This window comes from Miscanthus floridulus, chromosome 19 (assembly GCF_019320115.1).
Source record: "Miscanthus floridulus cultivar M001 chromosome 19, ASM1932011v1, whole genome shotgun sequence".
In the NCBI taxonomy this organism is placed as follows: domain Eukaryota; kingdom Viridiplantae; phylum Streptophyta; class Magnoliopsida; order Poales; family Poaceae; genus Miscanthus; species Miscanthus floridulus.
Genome location: NC_089598.1, coordinates 26,225,513 through 26,243,591, shown reverse-complemented (window position 1 = coordinate 26,243,591; position 18,079 = coordinate 26,225,513). Strand labels below are relative to the sequence as shown.

Sequence of the window (18,079 nt, the reverse complement as noted above, 5' to 3'; positions counted from 1 at the left end):
TTAGACAAAGCCTGTTCGTTTCGTCGTAAACGATCGTGGATTATTTACCACTGGCTGGTTTGGTATGAGAGAAAAATACTGTTTCAGCTTATAATTCACGATCGTATACGAGCAAGCGAACAGGCTGGATATCATAATCCAACTAATAACAAAAATAAATCTGGTGTGGCTTGCGTTGCACAATTTGTGGGGGTGGCAAATCCTTGGCAGTCAGGCAGGCACGTAGGAGTATCATGTACGAACATGAATGATGTAGTACATGTACGGGTCATGTATCAACATCGCATACCTGTGAAACAGTAGGACAGTGCATCCGAAACCGTTAGCATTCCTAATACCGAACAATCACCTTCGCTGGTTGCTGCTGATGCTGGTTTGAGCTTTTTTTTTTTTTAGAGAAAAATACTATTGGTTGGTTGAATAAGCCTGGCTGAAACCAACAACCAGAGTGAATAATTGTACTTGTACGGCGACAGCAAGTGGTGAAGGTCAGCACGCCACGGTGCGTCTCCAACGAGGCATCGCGTCGCATCTCCGTTCGTCCTCCAGCTGTTGGGGTTGGCGTCAGGCAAGGTCGTCGCCTCGTGAGGAACAGCGACTCGACAGTGCTCATCCAAAACGGCTTCATCGGTGAAGCCAAAGCCGGTGAAGTTTAAAAAATTATTTTTTTTCGATTTCTAGTTCATTTTAACCTCGACTTATAAAATAGCTTTACGCTACAGTATTTCGATTTGCGTAAAATAGATGAAGCTGAAGCCGACATAAGCCGTGAAAAGAGACCTGGCCTCCGGGTCCCGGCTCCCACCGGTCCCGTTCCTCAACCCGACGAGCGATCAGGCTGTGTGCTCCAATAAACGGGCACCGCAGCACCACACGACAAACCCCGAGCGGCAGCGGGGAGGAGAAGAAGAACCGAGACGCAGTCACGCAGACGCCACCACCACCACCCCCCGCCTAACGAACTCCTCCCCACCCCGTCCACGCCATGCGTCCGGGCGGCCTGCCGACCCAGCAGCAGCCCGGCACGCCGAGCCGCGCGCGCCGCCGCCCGGATCTCACCCTCCCCATGCCCCAGCGCGAGGTCGCCACCTCCCTCGCCGTCCCGCTCCCTCTCCCGCCAGTCCCCGCCTCCGCCGGGGGGCCCACCCCGCCGGGCGTCCCCGCTTCAGGCGCCGCGCAGCAGCAGCAGCCGCCCCCGCTCGCGGAGCTGGAGCGCGTGCGCCGCGTCGGCAGCGGCGCCGGCGGGACGGTGTGGATGGTGCGTCACCGCGGGATGGGGCGGCCCTACGCGCTCAAGGTGCTCTACGGGAACCACGACGACTCGGTGCGGCGGCAGATCGCGCGCGAGATCGCCATCCTCCGCACCGCTGAGCACCCGGCCGTGGTCCGGTGCCACGGCATGTACGAGCGCGGCGGGGAGCTGCAGATCCTGCTCGAGTACATGGACGGGGGGTCCCTCGACGGCCGCCGCATCGCCGCCGAGCCGTTCCTCGCCGACGTCGCGCGCCAGGTGCTGTCCGGGATCGCCTACCTCCACCGCCGCCACATCGTGCACCGCGACATCAAGCCCTCCAACCTCCTCATCGACTCGGCGCGCCGCGTCAAGATCGCCGACTTCGGCGTGGGGCGCATCCTCAACCAGACCATGGACCCCTGCAACTCCTCCGTCGGCACCATCGCCTACATGAGCCCCGAGCGGATCAACACCGACCTCAACGACGGCAGCTACGACGGATACGCCGGCGACATCTGGAGCTTCGGCCTCAGCATTCTCGAGTTCTACCTGGGCAGGTTCCCCTTCGGGGAGAACCTCGGCAGGCAGGGGGACTGGGCCGCGCTCATGGTCGCCATCTGCTACTCCGATCCGCCCGAGCCACCGCCCACCGCCTCGCCCGAGTTCAGGGGATTCATTAGCTGCTGCCTGCAGAAGAACCCGGCCAAGCGGCTCACGGCCGCGCAGCTGCTGCAGCACCCCTTCGTCGCCGGCCCACAGCCGCAGCCCCTAGCTGCTCCTCCCCAGTCATGACCACCGTTTCGGATTGGGATCTCATCTCAGTTCGGACTTGGCTGCAGGCAGTGTGGACTCCAATCCGGCGTTCCAGGTGTATCCTTGGATGGACGGAACTGATGTGTGAAGGGAATTGGCTGGCCAGATTCGGTGGTGTTCTATCCATCGTCGTCGTCCTCATCCATCCATGGTTGCTGCTGCTGCTGCAGTTAAGGTCCCCTTTGATGTTCTTCAAACCAATTTTGGGTGTTGTGTCCATCACCAATTCATCACCACGATCGTCCTCAACCAGCTCCTCGCTGCGATTAAGGTTCTTTCTCCTTCCTGTTGTTTGATGTTCTTTTTACTTCCAGCGATGATAGCATAACGAGAGAGAAAAAAAGTGTGTACAAATGATTTTGTAAAAGACCATATCATACATATGTCAAGTACAGAGCGGTCCACTTCGTACCAATTTTCATTGTTCTAAAAAGGTTTGGTTAGAAACTTCAACTTTTCCTTTTTATCTCCAATCTCCATGTAGCAGAGCTGTCACATGAACTGGCAATTGTGCTAGGCTGCTAGCATCTCTCTCTGATATTTTTGGCGCATAGTTGGTTGACGATGATTGAGCGCATGATGATGATGATACTGCTGCCGCAGCTGCTGCTGCTTGATAGGTTCTTGGATTCCTTTATCCGGATATATGATTGCATAGAGCGATTCCGGAAATGCGAATAGAACCCAACTTTAATTAGTTTATTGTCTCTCTCTTGATGTTGCTCCTGAAATCTCAACCATGCCTTTCTCTCTTGCCAAATCCGATCTGCCTTTTTCTTAGCCCCGGGCAAAGGTGGTGGTGGCAAGTGGCATGCCGATATTCTTTTGTTTCTTGAGACTTGAGAAAGTCGTTTCTTATAGCACCGCCGTGTTTAGGTATATGGTGTAAAGTTTTTTTTTTTTTTTTATCTCATCAGATGTTATATTGGGGGTGTCGCATGCGATGTTTGGATACTAATAAAAAAATAAATTACAGAATCCGCCGGCAAACCGCGAGACGAATTTATTAAGCCTAATTAACACGTTATTAGCACATGTGTTACTGTAACACTTTATTGTCGAATTATGGAATAATTAGGCTTAAAAGATTCGTCTCGTAAATTAGTCGCAAACTGTGTAATTAGTTATTTTTTAAGTCTATATTTAATACTGTATGTGTTCAACACATTCGATTTGACAGGGTGTAAAGTTTTGGGTTTTATCTAAACAAGGTTTATATCTCCTCACTTGGCACTACCTACAAAGCACATTACCATATCGGCACGTGGTAGTATATCATGGTAGACTTTAGGCCCATGGCAGACGCAGAGGAGAGTCATGAAACATGCGTTGCACTGCACTTGCACCGGGTAAGAGTGTCAGACTTGACGTCCATTATCTTGGAGACTTTTTGTGGATTCATAGGGCAGGGCCAACGCAGGCAGCAGCAAATGTCCCGTTCGCTTAGTTCATAAGCTACGACCGAAAATACTTTTGTAAGAAAAATACTGTTCATCGACTTAAAAAAAAGTACGGCTCATAAACGAGCGAACAGGACCGGAATGAGGTTGAGGCGGAGTTAAGGATGGCAACGGGGATATACCCGTCGGGTATCGCCGGAACGTTCTCTTCCCCGCTACGGAGAATTCATCCCGTCCCCATCCCCATTAACTATCTCGGGTATAGATTCTTGCCCATCTCCATACCCGTTGGGTATCGGTCGGGTAACAGATACCCGACGGGTACTGCATACCCGATAAACAAGGACACTTGGGGTTGCAGCTTTGCAATCGGAGACGTTTCTTCTTCACCCAGGTATAAGTGTCGGAGTCTCGGAGATGCCGAGGAGAAGGAGCGAGGTTGCGAGGAGGACGAGCAAAGATGACAGAGAGACCGAACTGAGGAAGCGAGGGGCACGAGCGCTCGTGAGACAGGCGTGCTTGTGCTGCTGGCGGAGATGGTGAGGAAAAATTGAACGAGGGTTCCTAGAACACACAAACTATATATATGATTGTTCAGATTTGGACCAAAATACCTATGTTGAGCTTCTTTGGGCCTAATACTCGCATGACAGCTCAAATAGTCGGGTTCCCCAACGGGTAACGGGGACGGGTAAACAGGGAACGTTCCCGCACCAGCTATACCCGTCGGGTATGTATTCTTGCCTATTTAGATGCCCGCGGGTAAAGATATGATCCCATCCCCATTTCCTAATGGATCAAATATCCGTCGAGTATCGGGTATCGGGGCCGTTGCCATCTTTAGGCGGAGTGCATGCCGTGAATCTCCCAAGGAGGCAGTACTTTTCCAGAGCTTGTGTCAGCCACACCACTTCCCACTCTGTCCACTCTGTAGCTTTTCTCCCTCTGGTTCTACTCCAACGCGGGCTCAAACAAGTGCTTCGTGTTTCTGTCAGTTGAAGCATAGGAAGCTCTGAGGCTGTCCGCACCGGGCAACGCTAAAACTGCCGGTACGCTACCGGTAGCGTGCGCGCGGTGCGCACCGTGAGCTTGTAAACAGTCTGGGAGCGTACCGGCTGCACAGCAGACCGCCACAGACCGCGCGCGAGAGAGCAGCCCGCTAAAACACTGTAGCACCAATGTAGCAATAAGAGAGAGAGTTGTGGAGAGAGAGAAAGAGGGAGGGAGGGGAATAAAATATGGAATAGTTGGTATAGAGTATGGGATAGAGATAATACGGGTGCGGGAGAAATAAGTATAGAGTAGAGAATATCGATGACTAGGATAGAATATTCCTTTTTAGAGATGAAAATAGAGGTCGACGAGTGCGGATAACCTGACGCCCTGCGAGGATGCTGTTCGCTGTGACATGGAGCCATGGCTCGGACGTGGAGGCTGGGGCAGCTGTCCAAGCTGGTGCGTTGGGCACGGACACTGCAAAGAAACAGAGAGCGCGAGGGAAGAGTCTCAGAACGTGGCTAGCTCCCTCAACTCAAGAGCGTCATCCTGGGCTCCTGGCAAGTGGTGCTGTACCAGTTGGTGGGGATGATAGTGTGTACCACGACAGATTGAGAGATCCGTCTGCTGTGAATGCTGTCCGTGCTTGATGAATGAACGCAGTGCAGTGTGCAGACCAGCTAGGATTAGGAAGGAGCCCTGCCCTCTGCCCAGTGCCCATGCTGCTCTTGTCTTCTCGCAAGGGCACGCTCGCTTGAACTTATCAGCCGGCTTATCAGCTAGAATCTACAGTATTTTTCTCTCATAATAAAATAGTTTCAGCTGGCTTATCAACCGACTTTAATACCAGCCGAACAGACCTGCACAAGCGAAACTGGGGCTTGCGAGTTGCGACAGAAGTCACAGAACCGCACAGCACGCCAACAAAACAAAGGGAGTTGCTATCCTTGGTTGTCTGAATTTTTTGTGAGTTTCAGGCAACAATTTGCAAGAGACAACTGATACAATTATTACTTTTTTTATAGCCAAATAATAATAAATTACATTTTATCTGAGCATTAAAAAAAAATCAGACACCTGAGATATAGGGGAACTGGAGAAGTGACAAAATAAACAAGGCTTGGGAGCAGACAGCAGTAGGTAAGGTGAAGAGCCTCCGGAACAGGCACCGGTTGCTGTCGCTGGCACTGTTTGGAGTCTCCATCTCCGTCTCGGCTGCCTGCGAATGTGATGAGCAACTAATCGGCATCTCCGTCGTATCCAAGATTCCAAGTTGGGAGGGACTGAGGAGGTTTGGCTCGGCCCTAGGCCCTAGGCCCAGACCTCAAAGGAATTAGAGGTTTGCACACCTCTGGCTTCATCTTCCATTCGTTGTCTATAGCCTATGCCCTATAGAAAAGGATTGATAGGGAGGAGGGTTTCGTGTCTGCCTCAATGTTTCCCTGCTAGTACAAGAATATCTTTGCGCCCTTTCAGAATCAGAAAAAGGAATACATTTTTGCGAAATCTGCTTTCTGATGGCCGTATTATAGTTCCGTCCTGGACAAGGTATGCTCAACGCCTTAAAAATATATTTCAATCATTACGTAACTCATACTTAACTTTTCCATGCTTCAAATAGAACTAGAATAGGACAGAGAAGTGGAAATGGAAACAAGACAAGATGATAAAAAATCAATACACGGGATTGTGACATCCCTGGTCCAAACGAGGTCGTCTATAGCAATATACCAAAGAAAACACACATGCTGAAAAGTTTAGAAAATTGCAGATACTATAATGAAAAAAATCTAGTATGAAAGTAAGGGATTATGTTGCAAAAAAAGTTAGATCGGACTAGCCAATCCAGACACGCCGCCTGAACTCACGAGACTTTGCACAAGCAAAGCCAAACCACCGCCTCTTCATTCTTAAAAAATACGATTGGACTTGGCCCACCCATTCACAAAAAGGGTGTGTCTCCAGTCATCTTCAACCTCTAACCTCCTCGCGGCCCCTTCTTCCTCGTGCCCCACCCACACCTTCTTCCTCCTCGCACCACCCCTGCCTGCCTCTACAGCGACTGCGCCCTCTTCCTCGTCCTCACCCCGCCGTGGCGCGCTAGGGGGCCGCAGAGCTCCGGCGAATCCCTACCGCGTCCGTGGCGGCCGCCATCTTCCCCTACGCCCTCCTTCTATGGCGAGCTCCGACCATGGATGCCCCTGCCCCGACCTAACCTGGCCGCCTCTGCCACCACCAGGACCCTAAGCCGTCCTCCTGCCGTCCCCACCGCCTGGCCGCCCTGCCTCCCCCGAGCCCTTCTCTCTAAGCCCGCCAGAGTTGGGAAAGAAAAGAGGAAGAGGAAGAGTCAGAGTCAGAGAGAGAGAGAGAGAGAGAGAGAGAGAGAGAGAGAGAGAGAGAGAGAGAGAGAGAGGTGCCGCCGCCACTACCAAAACCCTATCGCTGCCACCATCTTCTTCTTCATCTCCGGCATGGGCGCGACGTGTGGGAGGAAGAGCATGGAGAGGCGGGTGACTGATGCAATTGCAAAATATCAAGCGACCGCGAAGGAGTAAGTATGTTCACAAAATCACAACATTATAGTTCCATTGTGAAATACGATAACGAAACTGAGGAAACACATCCCTGTTCGGTTCGCTAAAAAGTCAGATTGAAAAGTATTGTTCACTGATTTATTGTGAAAGAAAACACTGTATCATAGCTGATAAGTCACGCTGATAAGTTCACGCGAATAGGGCCTCGCATTGGACAGAAGCCTAATTAATGACTTGCCAGGTCACACATGAATGCCGTAGGAAATTTATACTCCTACTTTAGTTCTAGTTCTAGTACGAGGTGGCGTCTAGCTGAGAACCAAACCACCTCCTCCTCTTCTTCTTTTTTTAAAGAAAGATGATTGGACCTGGCCCATCCATTCACAAAATCACAATATGTTCACAAAATCACAGTATTTATTAGTTCCACTATGAAATACGATAACAAAACTGAGATAACACACTGCAGAGGATAGAAGCCTAATCAATGACTGGAAGGTCACCCATGAACGTTGTAGGAAATTTATACTCCTACTTCAGTTCAAATGGAACTTGTGACAAAGATGGCTTCTAATCCTCTCTACTACACATCCAAGAGCTTGAGCACGACCGGGAGCCCTTTCGACGGCTGCAGCGTGAGGAAGTCGACCGGCGCGTGCACGTACTCCGGCGCCACCTTGAACGCGAACCGCCGCAGGATGAGCGCCAGCGTGGCCTTGGCCTCCAGCAACGCGAAGTCCTGCCCGATGCACGACCGCGGTCCCAAGGAGAAGGACAGCAGCGCGTTCGGGTGCGCCGCCGCCCTGCCCATGCCGTCCTGGAACCGGAGCGGGTTGAACGCGCCGGCGTCCGCGCCCCACACCTCCTCGTTGCGGTGAAGCATCGCGATCGGGATCAGCAGGCGGGTGCCCTTGGACACCTTCATGCCGCAGAGGTCCGCGTCCGCCGTTGCCTGCCTCGAGATCATCGGCACCGCGCCGTACAGCCGGAGTGTCTCGTACAACACCATGGTCACCTGCGAAACAACATAAGAACATGGCCGTGATGCATGCTCGCCGGCGGTCACCGTGTGGATATACAGCTGCTAGGCGCTAGCTAGCTTAATAAGCTTAAGGCGGAGGAGGCTCACGAGCTTGAGCTTGTTGAGGGCGTCGCCGCGGAGAGGCACCTCGGCACCGCCGCACTCCCGGATCACCTCCTCCCTAAGCCGCTGCTGCCACTCGGGGTGCGTGCCGAGGAGGAACATGGACCAGGTGAGGAGGTGCGAGGTCGTGTCGTGGCCGGCGAAGAAGAAGGTTTTGCACTCGTCGATGATCTCGTCCATGGTCATGGCCTGCTGCCTCTTGCCGCCTTCGTCGCCGGCGGCGTTGGCCTCCAACATGAGGCCGAGCAGGTCGCTGCCGTAACCCCTCGCCTCCTTTGCAGCGGCGAGGCGCTCGCCGATGATGGCCATGAGCGTGCCCCGCACCGTGCGCTCGAGCTGCCAACGGCGCACGTTGGCCTTGGTGGGCACGTACTGCATGCCCGGCACGCGCACGCTGTTGATGGAGGCGAAGGCGATGAACTGGAGCTCCCGCTGCGCCAGGAACACCTCCTTCCCCTGCCGGTAGCTGCTGCCGAACGCCGTGTGCGAGATCACGTCGGCGGTGAGCTCCGTGAACTGATGCCCCACCTCCACCGTGACTCCCTCCCCGTCCCCGCTTGCGGCGGCGCGCGCCTCCCACGCCCGGATCACCTCCGCCGCGCACGCCGCCATCGCCCCCGTCATCGACTTAAGCTTGTCCATGGCGAACGCCGGGTGCACGACGCGGCGGTGGCGTGACCAGTCGTCGCCGTTGGTGAAGGCGAGGCCCATGCCCATCAGGGACAGTATGGTGGGGCCCGGGTCCGGCTTGCCGTACAGCCCCGACTTGTCGGAGAGGACCCGCTTCACCAGGTCGTAGCTGCCCACGAACAGCGCCGGAGTCGAGCTGGACCACGTCAGGAACACCTTACCGTAGAGCGACATCCACGCGCGGTACTGCGGCATCACGCGCGGGATGTAGTCGTGGGAGGTGATGTCCAGCGTGTCGCCGCTTGTCGCCGCCCGCATCGCCTGAACCTCCTTGCTGTTGCCCACGAAGACACGGTACGGCGGCCCGCGGATGCCCTGCCGCGCGAACGCCCTCGCGACGGCGTACGGGCGCCACACCAGGTGGTACAGCACCGTCCACAGCCTCGTGACCACCACCACGGCGAGGGCGGCGGCGACCAGCGCTGCACCTCCCGTGCCCATGTGGAGCAACAGGAGGATACGAACGAGAACTCGGCGTGCACCCTGCGAAGCGAACTGCAATCAGCACGGAGGAGGGTAGTACTGCGATGTGATGTCGTTGTGTGTGCCATTGTCACTGTATATATATATATATATATATTATTAAGCAGAAGCTGAATTGCCGTCTTAAAATCAAGGTTTTAAATCTCCGGCTAAGCCTCTTAGCTGCTGACCTCCTCGGCAGCTAAACGTAGCTATAGCCGGAGATAGCTGCAGCTAAGCCATTTAGCTGTTTTTGCAAAAAATAGGAAAAAAAAAACACACAAGACATTGGCATAACTTGATAACCATCACTAATTGATTCATAACCAGTTCATAGGAGAGATCCCAGGTAACAAATATTGACATCTTGTTCACATATAGTAAGATCTACAACATACAAGCAAAAAACAGAGAGGAGAATGGTGAGCGCTGACCGCTGAGCAGAGAAGAAGCTTGGCAGATCCGCGACGCCGCAGCTGAAGGGCATGGCCGCCGCCCGCTGGTCACCTCTGCAACGCCGCAGCCGAAGAGAAGATCTCGAAGGTGCCGCCGGCGCTACTCCAAGCTACCACCGCCGGCGGCGGCCACCTCCGCTCGAAGCCACCGCTGGAAGCCGTGGCCGTCGGAAGCCGCTGTTGAAGTTCCTCCAAGCAGCCGCTGCAGGCCACCTCCGCCCCGAAGCAGCTGCCACCACTGGCCGCGGTGGAAGCCCCTCGCAGGCCGCCGCTTGGGGGAGAGGAGGAGGAGGATGCCGCGCCACCATCTCCGGAAGAAGCAGCCGCAGGGGACTAGAGTGACGATCTGAGTCGGAGATATGAGAAGATGCTAGGGTTACGTTGTTTTCCTGGGCTGGATTGATGGGCAAGGCAATGGGCCGGCGGTTGCACATGTTTTAGTGGGCCGCACAGTCAACTTCCTGGCCCGACAACATTTTAGCGGCAGCTAAATACGTCTCATTTAGCGGCAATCTCCGGCTATCTCCAGCTATTAGCGTTTCAGTTTTCTTAGCGCGAAAAGTGATATATCTTAGCTGCGACCTTGCCCAGCAGCTATAGCTGGCTATAGCTGCAGCTATAGCCGGCTATTTAAAACTTTGCTTAAAATACGGTGTCTATGTCAAATTTTCAACAGCTTCTCTGCTTAGCACTTGGAGGTTTGTCGCTTTGTTGTGCCTCCGGCGACGTCACCAGCGACTAATTGCGAGTTGCAACCGGCGTTAGGGCAGTCCCAATGAAAGAAAATAGTAGTTTATATAACATAGGATACCGCACCAAAAAAGTACTGCTTTCTAACCCATGGTTTCTATGAGTAATAATCATTTTCTCTTTCTCTCTCCCAACTCTATCTTCTTCCTCCAATAGGAGTGCGACACAAGCTCTCTAGAAACTGATGGTTTCTCCCCAATGACAGTTTCATGGGTTCTTGGTGCATTGGGTCAAGAGTAGACCTGATTTCTTGATGAAGAAACCATTTCTACGATTTTTGCTCTCTTTCTTCATTAATTACGTTGCCATGTTAGCGTTTTGCCTACGTGGCAAGTCATTTAATGAGGATAGAAACCATCATCAATGCATCATTGGGACTGCCCTTAAGTACAAGGCAAGTGCTTTGTCTGACGAGGGAAGTTGCTGTCTTGCTGACGGACGGTCGTAGACTTCAAGCGATCTCGCAACTCCGGACGCACCTTCAGCCCAGTCTAAGTGTTCCGCTCCCACGCACGAAACCATGCCCCCGCCGTCTTCAGAATAGTAAACTCATTTTGATCGCCTCGCCGCCCCACGAAACAGTGTACTCGTTCCGTCCCGCAGGCGTCGCCATCCCACCATCCCACCGCCGCCCCGTCCCCCCCCCTCCCGCCATCCCGTCGCGTCGTCCATCCCCCGCCGCGCCCACGCTAGGTGCGTCGCATCCTCATCGCGACTGCAACAACAGAACAAAGCTACATCAATATGAGATGCAACATCAGAAAATAGAAACTAATGCAACAAAAAATATTACTTGTTGCAATACCGTAACAGGGCTAGTACAACAAAAACAGAACAAAAGAACAAATACGAGAAATCAACATCAGAAAAAAGATCAATGCAACAAATAAAAATTGCTTGTTGCAACAGCAAAGCAAAGCTAATGCAACAACAAGAAACAAAGCACAATGCGAGATGCAACATCAGAAAAAAGACTAATGCAACCAAGAAAAAGTACTTGTGGCAACAGCAAATTAACGATACTCCAACAACAAAAACAAAGCGCAATGTGAGATGTAACATCAGAAAAAAGAGACTAATGCAACAAAGAAATATTACTTGTTGCAACAGCAAAACAAGATTACTGCAACAAAGCTCGCCGAAACTCTAGCCACCGCAGATCCAGAGGAGGAGGAGAGCTCAGATCCAAAAAAGGAGGTGGGGGAGGAGGGCTTAGATCCACCTACCTCGCCAGAAGCGGCCGCCGTCGTCCTCCTCTCCGGTGTCATGGAGGTTGCGGAGGGAGAGAGGGAGGGGCGGCTCGCCGGAAGCCGCCGTCGTCGCCCTCCTCTCCGGTGGCATGGAGGCCGCGGAGGGAGAGAGGGAGGGAGGGGTGGCGGTGCGCGAGCGCTGTGTGCCAACAACGAGAGAGTGGAGGAGCGGGAGGAGGAGCAGATGAGCAGAGTGAGGCGCGGTCAGAGTGGAGGAGCGGGCGAGCAGAGTGGAGGAGGAGGAGGAGGACGCGGGCGACCAGAGCGAGACGCAATCGGATAAGGCAAGGCGCGGTCGGTCGCGTCGTGCGGGGTCCGTCCGGACAGACGGACGCCGCACAGTAGCAATATCGATCTCGCAAGCCTTTGTGAGATCTACGTACATCGGATTGTTGATGTGTGGCTCGAAATGAAACCGGTGAACCGGTACTCTTCCTTGCCGACTCCCTATCTGAAGCCTGATTCCGTATACTGAACTGACAGACTGAAGCCAAATATTCAGAGTTCCTGACAACACCTCCCGTCTAAAAATCCTTGCCCTTAAGGATGAAATGGTGGGAAAAAATCTTCCAAATAAAATTTGCATTCTCTCATGTAGCTTTACAAGCAGGTAGGTTGAGCCACTATATCAATCATTGGATGATTCGTTGTTGCGAGGGACAAGACAGCGTTGAAGAATCGTAATTGGGGCCACTTTGATCTTGCCATGATCGTCAATCAGAGGAAGGTTAGGGAATGGGACAACTTGAGGGCCAAAGCGTTGTTGAAGCTGGCTGACACGGAAGATAGAGCGAAGTTGACAGCCCTCCGGCAGGGGTCCAAAGTGCGAAAGGGCGTCCGGCGATGTCGCCAGCGACCGGCCGCTAAGTACAAGGCAAAAGCTTTGTTTTGACCAGGGAAGATGCGACGGCCTTGCGAATGGACGGGCGCAGACTTGAAGCGATCTCGCACGGCGGCAGCCGGCAGGGGCCTTTTGGTGGGATCACGGATGACTCGGTTGAGCATCTGGATACTGGACAGCAACAACGTAGAACGTACTTGCGTATACGTTTTTCCCTCAGCGGTCATATATGTCTTTTTTTTGCATATAGATTCTTCATATATCGCCATTTGTGATCATCTTGTCGTGTGAACAAGGACTAGAAGGCTTTCGGAATTATCTATCGTTCAGATGTGAGTGGAAGGTTAGGGAATGGGACAACTTGAGTGATTAACTTTTTTTTTGAACATGCTCACGCGCGTGTTTCATTGGGGGGAATAGAGTTTCACGCTTCAACAGCCCCCTGGCGATCTGCCCGAGAGTTGTCGAAGTAACACCGCAGACATACACCCAGAGACTGCTATGGAGCTATTACATGACTTGTTTTGTGACTGCTGCTGCATTAAAAAGTTCTTATATAGAGTTTGGGGGCATGCGTATGGCTAGGGTATATCCTTTTTTTTAAATGTCTTTGTTATCTCTGCCTTTTCGATGGTAACATGATATTTTTATCTGACTTGATTGAGTAATGCATGAGATCAGCATGTGGACTTATGAAAGAAAAGTTGGTAGACTGCTTCTTTTTTAATATTTGTATTGGAAATTTGGAATACAAATGGCTGCCTATCAATATCGTCAAGGGCTTCGAGGACATAATTCCATTTTACTGGCTGTCTGTCACAGTCGGACCCAAGAAATCAGAAAACAAAAGCAAATACCTGAAGGATCAAGAAGCAAATCGATGCAGGTGGTACTAGTGGCAGTATTCAGATAGCGAACGAGTCCATCTTGATACAGAAGTCGCCGGTCTAGGGTCGAGATGACAACGGGTGAATAGTTTTTTTTAAAATATTAATTGCGCCAACTAACTAAAAACAAGTATAGAATAAAATTATCGGTCTAGCCAATACTACACCTCTTTATCTATATTTTCAAGCACCTTATAAAGATTCTAATAAAACAACTAAGGTGCCAAGCTAGGTAGAGCTCACCTAATCAATTCTACATAATAAAGTTATACAAACCTATGCAACTAATACTCAAGCAACCGAAAAGCTCTTACACGTACTAGTGTGCAAAAGCACAAATGCTAAGCTCACTAGCAATGCTCAATAACAAGGCTACATAAGTTAAATTACAGAGCTCAAATTACTTAGCTATACAAATTAAGCAATGTAACTAGCAAGGCTACTCAAGTCAGCTAGTTACGAAAGAAAGCTACTTCTAAGCTACACAATTCAACAAAGCAACTAGCAACCTACTGAAGCTAAGTAGTTACAAGAGCAACTATATAAGCATAATATATGAATGAATAAATACAATCTTGTGTATGGAGATTGCAAACCCACGGGAAGATGATGACACGATGATTTTTTATCCCAAGGTTCACTTGCTTACCGGCAAGCTAGTCCCCATTGTGTCGCCCGTTCATTTAGTGGTTCATGCGCTAATCGACACCACGCTTAGCCCATCACTCGAGCGCCGTAAGAACCTACATAAATGAGGGTGCTCAACGACACGAGCAATTTACTAGAGTTGTCTTTGATGCTCCGTCGGGGAAGGCACAATACCCCTCACAACCAACCGATCTGAGTCGGAAACAATCACCACTTCTGCTCAACGATCCCTCAATCACCGGGCTGTCTAGGTGTCGGCAAACAACAAGAGTAACAAGCACCACCAGCTTGTAACTCGATCATCTAGTGTCATTCGATGCAATCTCACAATGCAACGTACTAAAATCACTCACTCGCAATCGATTTGCACTCTTGTAAGAACAAGTGAGTTATAGGGCTTCCAAGCACAATCAAGCATGGACACTAAGTCCCCCAAGGTGCTCAACGTCATCCAAGGACGAACACCACCTCTATTTATAGCCAAAAGGCCAAATAAAGCCGTTGCTCAAAACTCAGCCGAAGAGCCGTCGAACCCAGGCTCCGAACCTAGGGTCCGAACCATGCCACACCAGGGTCCAACGCTCAGATCTCTGTCACATGCCCCCGACTGTTTGAAGATAATCGTTGGCAAGCAACGGCTACTTTCATGTGCTCAGCCACCTCTCGGACTGAGCTCTGGACTCTCAGTCCGGACCAACGCGCAGACATGCCTGGGGCAGTCTAGAGAGCTCCTAAGAGCCTCAAAACACTGAGGACTCAGTCTGGTTGGGGTGGTCGAGCCAAGCCCTTGGTCCGGAGCCCCCTTGCTCTGTCTCCCATCGCGCCACGTGGCCTAGGGTCACCAACCAGACCCGCAGCCGTTGGGCCGGAGCCCCTACGTCCGGAGCCAGCACCTAAGTCCGGAGCACAGCCGGCCATGCCCGAGAGTAAAGGGAAGGCTCCGGATCCTCAGACCATGGGATAGAGCCCTAGGGTCCGAAGCTCGCTAGAACCCCACCTAGCTAGGGTTAGGTACCTAACCCTCATGCTATGGTCTGGTGAAAGCTCTAGTTTAGTTTTGGTTTAGTTTTGGTTAATTGATAAAATGCTAGGTACTAACCTTTGACTCTAAGTGAATATGAGATAGGTTAGTACACACCAAGTGTTGGAGCAAAGATGAAGTCCGTGGTAATGTTGGTGGACATGTAATGATGGCAATCAATCTCTACACTTGGAAAAGAAGAAAGAGAAAAACAAAAAGGCTCAAGGCAAAGGTATACTTGATATGAGCTTTTTGTTTTGGCACTCAAGACACCTAGTGGGTGTGAGTGTGTTTAGGATAGATAGTCGTACTATTAAGAGGGGTAAAACTCGTCGTGAAATACTGTTATAAAAGTGCCACTAGATGTTCTAATTCATTGCATATGTATTTAGATTCTATTGAGTGCTAGCACCCTTGAAAATCCTTTACGAAAATGCTAACACACGTGCACAATGGTGATACACTTGGTGGTTAGCACTTGGGAGCAAGGGTGGAGAAGTTTGAGAAGAGGAGTTGTTCTTAAATGACCTGACTCTGGCCATGGTAGGACCGGACCCTGTCTGGAGTGTTCGGTCAGTTGGCGCAGAGAAGGGCGTAGCTCGGTCTCCTGATTGGACTCTAATAAGAGGTAGGACCGAACTCAGGTGGTTACTATTCCCACGTCCGATCGTGGTGACGTGGTGCTTGAGAAGTTTGGCCAGAGAGGATCGGACGCGTCAGGTCGTGAAAAATCCTCTCTGGATGCTTACTGGAAGTGACCAGACTCCACCTGGGGGAGCGTCCGGTCATTGAGCAATGAGTTCGATCACTGCCTACGGTGCTCGCGAGTGCGCACGAACGTACACAGGGCTAGCATGTCCGGACATGTTCTATTGCGTCCGGTCGTCACTTCACGCACGCGCAGGAGTTAGCCGACCATTGGGATCACGCGGCTGTGGTTAAACGTGGGGAACATATGGCCGCCATCCAGCGACCGGACGCTGGGGGCCGTGCGTCCAGTCATCCTGACCGGCGTGTCCGGTCGCCCCGAAAACAGTGCAGTGAGGGGGCCAACGGCTATATTTGTTTGGGACCTCTATAAATAGACGTTGGGCGGCCATGGCTCACTCTCTTGGACATTTCTACTAAGATTACACCCTAGTGAGCCTAGCTATTCCTCTCTAACTCATCTTGCTAGCTTGATTCATCATTTGGTGAGATTAGAGAGCATCCAAGTGCATTGCTTTGAGTGATTGCATGTAGAGGCACTTGGTGATTGTGTTTCGTTGCGAGATTTGCTTATTACTCTTGGTGGTTGCTGCCACCTAGATGGCTTGGTGCTGCGAGGATCATCGAGCAGAGGGTGGTGCTTGTCTCTGGCTTCGATCGTGGCCGATCATGGTGATTGTGAGGGGTTCTTGAGCCTTCCCCGTGGGAGATCACAAAAGGCATCTTTAGTGGATTGCTCGTAGCTTGTGGATCCCATCTTGTGTTGGTTGTGCGACACCCGGTTGCGGGTTAGGCGTGTGATGCCTATTAGCGCGTGAACCTCCAAGTGGGTGAATCCCTACAATGGGGACGTAGCTTGCCGGCAAGTAAGTGAACCTTAGTGAAAAATCATTGTGTCATCTTATCTCGGAGGAATTCAGTGGTATTCATAGTGATTGATCTCTTGCTTGGTTTGGTGTACCATCCCTAGTTCTTCTATTTACTTTGTCATACACTTGTGTAGAGCTAGTTGTAGCTAGTTGAGTAGAGTAGCTTAATTAGTAGTAATTAGCTTTGCTAGTTTGCTCACCTAGTGTAAAGTAGTGACATAGCCATTGATTGATACTTAGAGATCATAGTATACTAGACTCATGGATAGGTGGCTTGCAACACTTGTAGTGCTAGCGCAACACTCGCTTCACCATTTAGTGATCTAACCATTTGTCTTAGTGTTGTTGTAGAAAAATTTTATAGGCCATTCACCCCCTCTAGCCATTTAAGACCTTTCATCCGCCCCCTACCAAGGCTAGGTCCAGAGCTCCCCAGAGCCACCTTCTCACTTCCAACTTCTTCTTCTTTGTAAATGTGCCAACACCACAAGTATACATCACCATGTACAAGTGTGTTAGCATTTTCACAAACATTTTTCAAAGGATTGTCACTCTTTTCACCACACCACTCGATCATAGAAACGTATGCAAAGTTAGATCACTCAAGTAGATGACCAATATGCAAACAAGTTTGCCCCTCTTGATAGTACGACCATCTATCCTATATTTAGTCATGCACTTCTCTACACAACCTTTGACCGATGAAATGAAATGCCCTATAGGTTATACATTTGCCTTACGTATTCCATTCCATCTCCTCCAATGTTGATGCCACACAAGCACCAACAACTATCATAAATGATATGATCCACTTCATATCTTTATGTGACCTTATTGGTTCATTGATCTTGACCTCACTTGCTCTTCATTGTTGCTTCAGTCCATCGGCACCAAGTCTTGCTCAAGCTTCCCTACCATGCGGTTTATTGCTTCAAAGCCTCTGATTTGCCCTTCATGCTTGCAACCGGTCCATCAAGCCAAGACTCATCTTGATCTTCTCCACCTAGTCACATGACTCCATGTCATGTCTCATATGCACATGTGTAAGCATATCAACAAATCCAAGCCATTTCCATCTCCATGGCATGTATTGCTCACACTAGTGTACCTATGGACTAATCACCTATGTATCTCACATAACACATATTAGTCCACCATGGTTGTCACTCAATTACCAAAACCAAACAAGGACCTTCCAGCTGATGGTGAGGAACTAAGCTACTCCTACCGCTACTTCTGCTCTACATTTGATTTGAGTTAACCTAAATAGCATGGATGATCATTAACATAATAAAGAGCCTTAAACTATTAAATACCGGACATAATTGATAATGTGCATTTAGGCACCAAAAGGTAGAGGCCACTAACTCGTGTGCC

At 50.9% G+C, this 18,079-nt stretch overlaps 2 protein-coding genes and 1 pseudogene across 2 annotated transcripts; 1 reads left to right on the top strand and 2 right to left on the bottom strand.

The window, feature by feature from the left end:
* The first annotated feature begins 885 nt into the window (after window positions 1-885).
* LOC136528703 (mitogen-activated protein kinase kinase 5-like) lies at window positions 886-2,655 on the top strand. The gene has a single exon (XM_066521679.1). The coding sequence runs from the start codon at window positions 986-988 to the stop codon at window positions 2,024-2,026; it is 1,041 nt and encodes a 346-aa protein (XP_066377776.1). The 5' UTR covers window positions 886-985; the 3' UTR covers window positions 2,027-2,655.
* Window positions 2,656-7,387: 4,732 nt separating this feature from the next.
* Window positions 7,388-9,332, bottom strand: LOC136528702 (cytochrome P450 709B2-like). The gene is made up of 2 exons (XM_066521678.1): window positions 8,107-9,332; window positions 7,388-7,992 (listed from the first exon to the last, which is right to left on the bottom strand). Exons 1-2 carry the CDS (start codon window positions 9,250-9,252, stop codon window positions 7,561-7,563), a joined length of 1,578 nt encoding a protein of 525 aa, XP_066377775.1. The 5' UTR covers window positions 9,253-9,332; the 3' UTR covers window positions 7,388-7,560.
* A 496-nt stretch (window positions 9,333-9,828) lies between these two features.
* Window positions 9,829-18,079, bottom strand: part of LOC136525758 (NDR1/HIN1-like protein 12) — a 38,533-nt pseudogene continuing 30,282 nt past the window's right edge.